The following is a 12,339-nucleotide window of genomic DNA, read 5'->3' as shown; positions in this document are numbered from 1 at the left end:
TCTCAAATAAAAAGGATTTTTATCTAACAAAGTATTTCAAGTAAAAAGGATTTTTATCTTTAACAGTATTTACTTCGGTAAAGTTAGAGGAGATAAATTAGCCCATCAAACTATAAGGGCAATCAAAAATAAGACAGAGATGTTTATTAAACAAATTATCTTATAAAGAAATAGTTCGTATTTCCTTTTAAGCAGAAAGACCCATACGCTAAATTATCCAATACTTACTTGAGAAGCTCCAGTGTAATTGTTCCTCGGGGCTCTGCTTCTACACTTTTCCCCCAGAACTTCAATTTGGGGTAGATTGAGCCATGAAAGATAAAATCCTGATTGAGACCTTCTGAATAAAATGCACTAATGGGAGGATGGTGACTGACCTGTTCAGATATAAATCTGAATCCTAAATCATCCCTAGAAACAAACAAACAAACAAAAAAGAAAAAAGAAGAAGGGGGAGAGAGAGAGAGGGATGGAAAGGATAGAGGTCCACATTAATTCAGTCAATTACAAAATCTGTTACTGAAACTGAAACAAAGAAAGGTCAACTCATAAATCAAAACAAATACACCAATTTGCACAGCTCCATCAGTTAGCAGGCATTGGTAAACTGAAGCCATTTGAAGTTGTTTAGGACGCATCCCAATTTTTGTCCTTTATAACAAGCAGAGTGGGAAATACGTGTTCCATCATTCCAAACTGAAATGTTATTTGCCAGAAATGTTTAATACATAATTATTTTCTTTCAACAAATTGTATAATTAGGCAACATGCTGACAAAACACATCACTATTTTACCTTGGGAGAACATGAAACAAATGTGACAACACGACAAGGAAAGGAATAAGAAAGGCTCTCAACATAGACCCCTAGGTATATTTCATGGAATAGGATTTTGTATTATATTAGAATAATTAAGAATTTGTAGTAAGAAGTGATTTGTGAATAAAGGAGAAGAACAACAGATCAGAACTACTAAATTAGTCATCTGCATAGGAAGTCCTTGCATTATCTCTGGAAATTCCAATGAAGATCAAAATCACCTAAAACTGAACAGTTGTAGGTATACTAAAACATTAAAACATTAAATTTAAAGATTTTAAGATATTCAAAGCCAAAGCACCACTACTGTTGAAAAAACCAACCATATTACTTTTTAAAAAGCCTTTCCTTGTATAGCATTTCTTCAGGAATTCTTAGAACATGCCTGAACTTATTCTCATGGAATTTCAGTCCAATATATTTCTGAGTAGGGACATACTTTTTAAAATCCTCTCTCAATAAGAATGTCAGTTGATAATTGTTCAGGTACTGTGAATACACCTACAGTTGCAGTCATTAAAAATTATACAAGCTAAACCACATAATTACTAACTTAACCAGAATTAGAATTTCCAGTCATTAACCAGAACTATTTTGTGGAGAGGAAAAAGTTTAAACATGAGACTTAAAAAACCTGTCTACCAAAGGATGTAATTTACAAAATGAATGCTCATAAGCCAAGAAAAGAAAGCATATTTTTAGCTATAAAAGAGGAACTTGTAGAGAAAAAAGACATTAGTAAATGGCTTAACTTATTTATGTTACTTCCATATTAAAAAGATTGTTCAAGGTCTTACATGAAAAATAAAATGGAAAGATATTCTTTGATAAAAGTTTAAACTAAATATTAAATCATGACTCATCAGATGTGACTTTTGCTTTCCAAAAAGGAACAAAAATTTTATCAATCTGTGAAATTTAGTTCAATAAAATAAGTCTGTGACGTTAAACACCATTAGGTGTCGTGCTTTGTTAAACATTTCAAGCTTCTGTGGTTATTTCATCCCTTTAAAAAAAAAAAACTATTCTCTAAAACTACTAATTATATGGTAAATCAAATATATTCTTTCCATTTTGCTTTTTGGTGACCAAAATTCTAATAAAATTGATGAATGGCATCAAATTTATATTTATAATATAAACAGTAAGTCAAAAGAAAAGAGAGTCTAGCCAGGAAGGAATACTTAGAAAAATAAGTACCATGAATACAAACGTATAAACACACACCTCTCTGTGGGCCTTAGTTTCCTCATCTGTTAGATTTCTAAGGTCTTTTCCCAGTTCTAACAAAATATGATTGTGATCACATGCTGAACTCTACTATCCATAATGAAATGATCACTGGAGCATGTACAATGTATTCTTGTTAACTACTCAAGCTCTCTCAAAAGGTAATGAGATTTCAAGAGCAGCTGCTCAGTTCTTCTGTGCCAGCAAGTATCCAAATCAAATGAAAAATCAAGGCAGTATTCAAACACTAGCTGTACACACAGAAAGGCTGTCAGCTGGACCATCTAGGGCCGCAGAAAAAGACTTGGTCAAAAAGCAGAGAGAACTGGAAAACATGATATTTATTACTGCCTTCATATATGATAGTACTGATTTATGTGAACAAAATGGACCAAAAATAGGTAATCTGCCCTCTCCCCAATTTAAAATTTCAATTAACCAAAAAAATCTTCACACACTTCACATCCAGAAGAAATGACAAGAAAAAAAGATGATGTCAAAGATTTTTTTCTTTTTATTTCTACCTCTGACAGCTAACACGATCTCCTATAAGTATATATTATAGTCCTATTCTATAAGAACTGATGTTGAGAATAATGAGTCTGATACTATAACATTCTCAACTACTAAAAAAAATTCTTTTTAAACCTGGTTTGTTCTGAATGTGTGCTTTTATTGTTGTGGGGAATTCATTTAGAGATTAGCAATTTACTTAAAATTTAAGAGTTATAGGTGCATTAAGATGTTAAATGATACACCACATAGTGAAGTTAAACGATATGCCTTGGTCACAAGGCCAGTCCATTTCACAAAAAGGACTTGACTTCAGGGCATTCTGTCTACAGGGTTGCCCTTTAATTCATTATGGTAAAATAACTAAAATTGTAAAAGTAATGGTAATTCATATTCACACAACAGTTTAGGATTTACAAGAAAGACAGGATGGAAAGGAGGGAGGGAGAGAGAGCGAGAGAGATTATTTCTCTAACATTCAAGTTAGCCAAGAAGTTTAGTAGTTTAGAAAAAATTCATTAATTTTCATATGACTACTTAAAAACTGAAGGTAATAACAAGGCCAAGAGATGACTGTTATTAGTGAAAAGTTAAATGGCAAAACTCAGAACCTTGTATTTATTGTGTAGTGCAGACCTACCCTATTCTTTCTTTTTCACAAAATTCATTAAATTAATATTGGAAGAAAGCACTGTTGGAAGTACAAATTAAGATGAAGTTACTTTAACTTAATATAAGTACCTACTGTCTGCCCTTCTATTATGAATTATTATGCCTTTAATGTTTGCTAACAACATTTGATATCTAGGAGAGATAACTTTCTTTTGGGGGGGGAAGGGGGCAGGGGCTGAGGCAAATGGGGTTAAGTGACTTGCTTAGAGTCACATAGCTAGGAAGTGGTTAAGTGTCTAAGATCAGATTTGAACTCAGGTCCTCCTGATTTCAAGGCTAGTACTCTAACCACTTACCACCTAGCTGCCCCGAGAGATAATTTCTATAGAGTTCAAAATGTTTAATAAGCTCTTTTGATTAATAATTAAATTATTTAATTGAAGTGGAAAATGTTGAATACACTTTTTTCACTTGCTAAAGAAATTTTCACCACTAGATACTAGTGATGTGTACCATTTGTTTATTCTTTAGTTCTTACCTGATTAATTCATATGTTTCCCCCAGTAGTGGATTAAATGGTTTACCAGTCCTTTCCCACTGAGAAGCCACAGCCGAAACTGCAAAAGCAGCTACAGCCTGTAAGTAAGCCAGAGAATTAAATGAGGATATTTTCTAGTAAAATGTACAGTATTGGGAGACATATAATTTCATTCTTTCCTCTTAAACTGATTTCTTAGTTTTCTATTTTCAATTTTTTAAAGACTAACACTTCTAATAGAAGCAGTAAAATGAGTTTTCTCCTGTCCTTCTACTCAAAAAAATATTCCTTCAAACAGATCAAGAAAAGGCATCAGACCATATTCTGATGGAAAAATCCAGAAAAAGTCACTGAGTGTCAATTATCCAAGCCAAATAAGAATAGGGAAGTAGACACAAAGTTCTGCAGTGGTAGAAGACAAAGTCTAGCTAGGAGCATGCCACAAAAGGAGCAGAACAGAATCCAGAGAGACTATATTAAGACATGAACTCTCAGACCTACATCAGGGCATCCATACAGAATACAACAGCTCGTGCAAATTGGCAGTTTTGTGTTATTTCCCAGTTTTAAATCACAGATGCAAGGGTGAACCCAAGAAAGGGATCTGTGCCCTGGAATGCCTTGGTTAGTAAGGCCCTGGGCGGTGTACTGAGACAGGAGGAAATTCAGAAACATCAGTGATCAGTGATCAGAAGCAGTGCAGGGTCTTTGTTCCAACATCTAACTCAATTCAAAGCCTACAGAAGAGTAAGTAGGGCAAAAATTCCAGATTAAAAGAGAGGCTACAAATGTGTCACTCTGAATCAACAGAGCTTTCTATCTGTTTGACCATGGCAGTATGGTCTTGCTTAGACCCAAACATAGGCCAGGAACTTAGAGTTCAGACTAGGGGAGCAATTTTTAAATTGCCTTGGATCAGACCACTTTGGGAGCACTCAAAGTTTGTGGGTCCTCAGTCTATCCCAGAGATCTGGAATACAACACTCATTATGCTAAGAAAGCAACAACGGACCAGCCTAGACCTTTCCTCCAGATGTATAAGAAAACCTGTCTATTATATTAAGTCTGAAGTCAGGAGAATGAGCAACCAAGAAAAAAAAAAAAAAAAAAACCTCATCAATAAAAACTCATGCTGATGGAGACACTCAAAGCACAAAAATAGAAGAGAATGACTCAGAAACATCCACAAGCAAAGCCTCAAAGAAAAACACAGGTTGGACATAAATTCAATGAATTCCTGAAAATTTTTTTTAAAGATTTAAAATTGTTTTTAAAATTTTATTTTTCCCAATTATGTATAACATTTTTAACATTAATTTTTTAAATTTTCAATAGTATTTTATTTTTCCAAATACATGTTAAGATATTAACATTATATTTTTAAAAGATTTAAATTGTAGTTGTTTTTTCTTTTTCATTTCTTCTCTCCCTTTCCTTCCCCCATCCTTATACAGGTATTCATGTAGAACATTTCAATATTAGTCATATTGTAAAAGAAAAAAAAAGAAAAAAAAGCATGGGGGGAAAAGTGAAAAATAATATGCTCCAATCTGCATTCAAACATGATCAATTCTTTCTCTGGAGATAACTTAGCATTTTTCATTTGGAAATGTCTTATATCATTGTTGAGAATTAGCTAAATCACAAGGGATTACTGTACAATATTGATGCTACTGTATTCAGTGTTCTTAGTTCTGCTCACTTCACTTTGTATCAGTTATATAAAGCTCTAAATTTTTTCCCCAAAATTATCATCCTTGTGATTTCTTATAACACAAACAATACTCCATTACAATCATATATCACAACTTGTTCAATCATTCTTTATGAAGAACATCCCCTCAATTTCTAATTCTTTACAATCACAAAAAGAGCTGCTATAAGTATTTCATTCTTTCCTTCACCCTTTTCTTTGGGATCTCTCTGGGATAAAGACCTTGCTGCTGGTCCAGTAAGACCAGAGTAGTAATGCTGGGTCAATATGCAGTTTTATAGCCCTTTTGACACAGTTTTGAATTGTTCTCCAGAATGACTAGATCAGTACACAACTACAACAGTAATTCTTTAGCATACCAGTTTTTTCCCACATCCACTGCAATGTGAACCAGTTTTGTTTTCTGTCTTTTTAGCCAATCTGATAGGTATGAATGGTACTGTAGAGTTGTTTGACTTTGCCTTACTCTAATTAAAAGCGATACTCTGAGCATTATTTTATATAATTATAGATAGCTGTGATTTCTTCAGCTGAAAAATGACTTTATATCCTTTACCCATTTATCAATTGGGGAATGACATTTCTCATTATTATTATTATTAGAGAAACTTGCTGTAAAAAATTGTTTTCAAACTTTCTCTTTTTCTTATTTTTGTTGTACTAGTTTTGCTTGTATAAACCCTTTTAATTTAATATAATCCAAAATTTCCGCTTATTAATTTGTAAATGTTCTCAATCACTTGTTTACTCATAAATGTTCCTCTTTTCCATAGATACGACAAGAAAACTATATCTGGCCCTTCACATTTGTTTCTGGGATCATCCTCTATCTAAATCATGTTATCCCTTTCAATATTACTTTGGCATATGGTATATATGTTAGACTATACCTAGTTTCAGTGACATCTTTTCAATTTTTCCCAGTAGTTATACTTCTAACCACAAATTCCCTCAATCCATTTTCTCTTCTATTAGTACCCTACCATCTCTTTTTTACTCTTTGAATCAATTCCACTGAGATTAAGGTTCAAGTGTTATCCCACACCCTCTCCACTTACACTATTATAAAAATAGGTCTTTTGTGTCTCTTCATATGAGATAATCTATCCCCTTCTACATCTTTCTTCCCTCTTCTCCCAGTGCAATCCTTTTACTCACTTCTTAATTCTGTTTTTTTAGATATCATTCCATCAAAGTCAACTTAACAACACAATGTTGACACAATAATGGAAAAAATAATCCGAGAAAACTGTTCTGGAGTTATAGAACATGTGGGGAAAGTAGGAAAAAAAAAAAAAAATCACTGCTCATCACTTCAATGAGATTTTTTGTGGAAAACACATAGGAATATTATTGCCAAATTTTGAAACCCCCAGATCAAAGAGAAAGTATTGCAAGAAACAAGACAAAAAAAAAATTTCAAATATATTGGAGTTATAATTATAATTATACGGGATTTAGCAACAGCCACAATAAAAGATTGCAGACCCTGGAATCATGTAAACCAGCAATCAAAAGAGCTAAACTTACAGCCAAAAATATTATATCCAACAAAATTATCCAACAAAACATTGAATAAAAAAAAAAAAAAAAAAATGGAGATTCAACAAATTTGCAAATTCAGGACTTTCTATCAATCAAACCCAAACTCAATAGAAATTTTAACATATATATTCACTTTTTTCTTTTTTCTTGTTTTTTTTTCCTTTTACGGTTTCCCCTTTTTGTTCTGATTTTTTTTCTTCCAACATGATTCATTAAGAAATGTGTATTTAAAAAACTAATATACATGTATAACCAGAAAAATAAAGAAAAAAAAGAAAAAGAAAATTTAACATATAAGTCACTATCAAAGATCAACTTCAAGGAACTTAACATGGACAAATTGTTTATTTAACATAGAAATGTATACCACATGTTTGTGATTGAGATCAACAATTGGGTAGTTCAAAAGAAAGACTGAAGCAAAGTTAAGGGAAAAATAGTAATTAGGTGATACAAATGAGGTACCCGAAGAAGAATAGACAAAGAGGCTTGTTAGAGGGGGAAGGCAGGTGGAGGGTTGTAGTTCTGAAAACCTACTCACATTTTGAATGGTTAAATAGCAACAAAATACATACATGCCATGAAAGGTATAGCACCCTTCAAAAATCTATAAAGAAAAAAGTGGGAAGAGATGGGCAGAAAGGGAAGCAATGGGTAAGGGGAAAAGACAAAGGAAAAGATCCATTAGGGAAGAGGAGTCTAAGTAATAGCAAGGCAAGTTATGGAGAAGAATTTAAGCAAAGTATTAGCAAGGATAGGAAAGATATGTGGGGGCGAGGAGGCCAAGGATATGTGTATGTGTGTATATATAAAAGTATCTCCTTACTTAATGATAGCCTACCTGGGGGAGATGGAAGAGATGAAAGGAGAAAAAAAGAATAAAATGAAAAAAAGGTGAGCAGCAGCAGAGAACAAAGGACAACCTTCAAAGAAGCAAAGAAAAGATGGATGCTCATTGAATATAATTTCTTCTACTATTAAATATCCTTTCTTGAACTGGCAATTTCCTGTATATTTGGAATCCTCCCTGATGTTTTGCTGGACAACTAACAATGTTCTATTTCGTCTTGTTTTGTTTTGTTTTTTCTTTTTTTAAATTTTTTTAAAAAAATAAATCTTTAAAAAGTTATTTTGAGGTCAATTGTTTTTCCAATGAAATAATTAGCATTTTCTTCTTTTTTTTTCCGTTCTTTTAATTTTGTATTGTTTCTTGATGCAACTCTTGATGGGAGTAATTAGCTTGCTCAATTCTGATTTTTGAGAAATTATTTTCTTCAGAGAGCTTTTGTACCTCCCTTTTCTAGGTGGGGAATTCAACTTTTTAAAGGAATTGTTTTCTTCAATGAAGTATCTTTTTCCATTCTTTTTTGTATTTCCTTTATCAAGCTGTTGATACTCTTCTTTCATGATTTTCTTGAGTTACTTTCATTTCTTTTCCTAATTTTTCTTCTACATTGCTAATGTTTTAAATCTTTTTTGAACTTTTCCAAATAGTTCTTTTGGGGCCTGAGACAAATATATATTTTTCTCTGAGGGTTCACATACAGATATTTTGACATTGTTGTCATCTTCTAAATTTGTGTTTTGTTCTTTCCTATCACCATAATAATTTTCTGCAGTCAAGTGTTTTTTGTTCATTTTCTGGCCTACTTTGTGACTTTTAATTTTATTAAAGATGGACTCTGCTCCAGGATTGGAGGGGGCACTATCTCAAGTTTCTTGTGTCAAGATCTTGGGAGCCTTTCTAGTAGTCTGATACACTGGAGCCTAGGCCTCCACTTGCCTCCTGTGCTAGCAGTAAAACGCTTCACTGCTGGCTTGCTGAGGTACATTTTGCTGCTGGCTTACTCAGATGTTGCTTGAATTAGACTATGCCAAACTTCTCCTGCTAACCTTCTATGTTTTCTTTGGCTAGAAAACTTGCTCACCTCATCCTTTTGTTGGTTCTGTCACTCCAGAATTTGTTTTAAGTCATTATTTTTTAATTATTTAGAGATGAATTTGGGAGAGTTTTGGCCTTGTTACCCATAGTATTGCTTTCTTAAAGATTAACATGTTTTTTAAATCCTAAAGATTTAAAATGTTTTTATAAATGAGTGTACTTGAGGAAAAAATGGAAAAAAAAATTTTATATGGAAGAACTGGAAAGGGAATTACTTGCTTGAAATAAGAGGAACAAAACCTTGTCCAAAAAACAAACACTCTGAAAACTAGAATGGACCAAATTAAAGCCACTGTCTCCATGAAACAAGAAGATGTGTGTGATTTCAAAAGATAATTGGCAAAACAGATCAAGAAGAAAAAAAATCATCAGACTATATAAATGACACCCGCCCCCCCCCCAAATAACCTAAACATAATATTTCAAGAAATTTTAAAAGAAAACTGCCCATGGCTTTGCTATTTTTGGCACAACAATGACCCATGACTACTCTAAAGGACTTATGATGAAAAATCCTACCCACATCCAGAGAAGAAACTAATTGTGTCTAAATACAGAGTGAAGCATAATTTAAAAGAACAAAAAAAATTTTTTAATTAATTTTAAATTAACTGCACAGATCTTTTAGAACCAAAAGATAAAGTAGAAAAATAAGTCACTTCCAAAAAGAAACTCCCAAATAAAAACTCCCTGAAACATCATAGCCAGTATTCAGAGCTTACAGATAAAGAAAAACACAAGAAGCAAACAAGAAATGATTCAAGTGTCAAGGAACCACAGTCAGAATCACATATGATTCTGACTTTATTAGCCACTATTATAAAAAAAAAAATCCACTGGAGAAGGAAATTGAAAATTATTTAAGGTCTTTGCAAAGAAAATCCCATGAACAGCACTAGTGTGCTATCGTTCACAGGATCATGAGGAGCTAGATATTATTATAATGGTTGAATAACAATAACTATAACTATAAAGGAAAGGAGAATTTGAAATACAGTATTCCAGAAGGCAAAGGATATAGGCTTACAGTCAAGAATAACTTACTCAAAAATTAAATAAAATTCAACAAGGGGGAAAAAAATAAAGCATTTCTAATGAGAAAACCAGACATGCACAGCATGAAGTAAGAGAAACATAAGAAAGTAAAAACAGATGAAGAATGGATGATTAGGGACTAAGTAAGGATAAACTGCTTATGCTTCCATTCAAATATGGGGAGCTGATAAAAGTGTGCCCATTGAACCCTATGATCAAAGGTCACAGAGACAGTCTAATTAAACAAGACTTGGGAGTTGTTTTGTAATAAATTGGTAATTTTAAGAGAATGAAAAGAAAGAAGCAGAATATACCAGGATTCCTGATGAATGTTAGAGAAAAATTATCATTCATAACCAGGGTATACAAGTAAACATCTATATAAACAAGCAGGAGAAGATGGGAAGGAGTGCCAGATACTTAAACTTCACTATCATCTGAACTGAGCAAAGAGGGAAAAATATAGACACACACAGAGCTGGTTTTTTACACAACAATGAAATAAAAAGGAAAGGGATGGGGGAAAGGAAAGCAAAGAGAAGGTAGATTTAGGGAGAGATTAATTCTAAGTAAAACAAATTCTGAGAATATAAAAAAATATTTACAGCTTTTTGTGAGGTAGCAAAGAATGGGGATCTGACTTGATGTTCATAAACTGAGAAATAAATGAACAAATCATAGTATATAAATGTGATAGAATACTAGTGGGCAGTAAGAAATGAGAAAGCAGTAGTTTCAAGAAACCTGGACTTGCATGAATTGATGGAGAATAAATTGAACAGAACAACAACAACAACAATTTGGTTTAAAAATAAACAACTCTGAAAGAATTAAGATCTTTGATCTACATACTGACCATTCACAATTCTAAAGTACTAAAGATAAAACATATTACTTATCTTTTAAGAGAGAAATAAAGAATAAAAAAGACATGAGGTTTTCTTTTTTTTTTTTTTTTTGCTCATAAAGGGGACAATATTCCTAAGAAATATATCATTATATCAAAAATACTTTTCAAAGGGCAGCTAGATGGAGCAGTGGATAGAGCACCAGCCCTGAAGTCAGGAGTTCAAATCTATTCCCTTAGCCACTTAACACTTCCTAGCTGTGTGACCCTGGGCAAGTCACTTAACCCCAATTGCCTCATCAAAACAAAAACAAAACAAAACAAACAAACAAAACTTTTCAATACATGTTACCATCCCGAGGGAAATTTGGAAATAGATATAGTTAAATGATAAAGCAGAGAAAAGTTGCAATTTATATCCCACAAAGGGAGTATCCATATGAAATCTTACATTTCAAAATACTGAAATAATAATAAAAGCCTTACAAATTTATACAATACTCTACACACTTTCAAATATATTTCTTTATCTGTTCTAGTTCCTAATCCCAAATCTTAATAGGATTGCACCTAAATCCCAAGACTTATTAATCTACTCTGTCTTTTATTTATAATATCCCAAAAAGGAAATTCCTGGATTCTTGCCCTGGCAACGGTTAAGAATTGCAATAACTACAATAGTTTCTTTAAAAATGAAAATTTCTACCTATAACAAAGCCCAGTGTTAAATCAAAAGAGTAATTAAAAGTGCAAATGGTAAAAAGAGATTGAAGTTGCTTACCTTCATTCTTTCCAAGGGATGTGTTTGAGAAGAAGCTTTATGAATGAGGTATATATGTTCCATGTATTCAGTAATTCGCTGTAGGAAACTCAATGGCTCATTGAAGACAATAGGCATTGTGATTTTTGACAGTTCCTATATTAAGAAAATAATAAATTACCGCCTTTCTGGTGCTAGTAGCTTTAAAAAAAAAAAAGCCGTTCTCCTCAAACTATCATTCTATATTATTCTTTTATTTCACTGCTAAACTCTAAGAAATTAAATATTAAATACCTATTATGTACCAGGGACCACACTAGAAGCTAGTACCACAAAAACCCCAAAAACAATACATTGTTTTCAAGAAGCTTACATTCTACAATAACAATATGCATATAGATCCATATAAACAAACAAACAAAAAAAAAATACAAAATAATTTAGAGGAAAATTGTAATAATTGAGAGAAAGGGAACAGAGAAAGGTCTCAATGGGTGACAAGCTGAGTGTTGAACAAAACTAAATGTTCCAAGTGGCAGTGGTGAGGATGGATAGCCTGTGAAATGAAATAGAAGTCAGAATGTCATAAAAGGATACAGTATAAGGGCCATTTGTCTACAATACGAAGTGCATTAGATAAGGTTATATTTAATCAATCTGAAAAATGTTGTAGCCAGATTATGAAAGGCTTGAAATGACAAGCAGAAGACATTTGCATCTTATCCTAGAGAGAACAGATAAAAACTTGAGGTAGGGAGTGACATGATAGTTATATGAATATAAT

The 12,339-nt window shown here is 32.6% G+C and overlaps 1 protein-coding gene across 7 annotated transcripts in view; it reads right to left on the bottom strand.

Moving 5' to 3' along the window:
* Positions 1-12,339, bottom strand: part of OSBPL2 (oxysterol binding protein like 2) — a 96,750-nt gene that overhangs the window by 31,556 nt on the left and 52,855 nt on the right. For all 7 annotated transcript variants that reach the window (XM_074288768.1, XM_074288773.1, XM_074288770.1 and 4 more), the window contains 3 exons: positions 11,577-11,711; positions 3,713-3,810; positions 229-411 (listed from right to left, as the gene is read on the bottom strand). In XM_074288768.1, coding sequence (XP_074144869.1) covers positions 229-411; positions 3,713-3,810; positions 11,577-11,711 — 416 coding nt within the window. The remainder of the gene's footprint in view (positions 1-228; positions 412-3,712; positions 3,811-11,576; positions 11,712-12,339) is intronic.

The sequence above is a fragment of the Sminthopsis crassicaudata genome, chromosome 2, assembly GCF_048593235.1.
Source record: "Sminthopsis crassicaudata isolate SCR6 chromosome 2, ASM4859323v1, whole genome shotgun sequence".
Taxonomy (NCBI): domain Eukaryota; kingdom Metazoa; phylum Chordata; class Mammalia; order Dasyuromorphia; family Dasyuridae; genus Sminthopsis; species Sminthopsis crassicaudata.
Note: the sequence above shows the minus strand (reverse complement) of the source record. Positions and strands in the feature narration are given on the sequence as shown.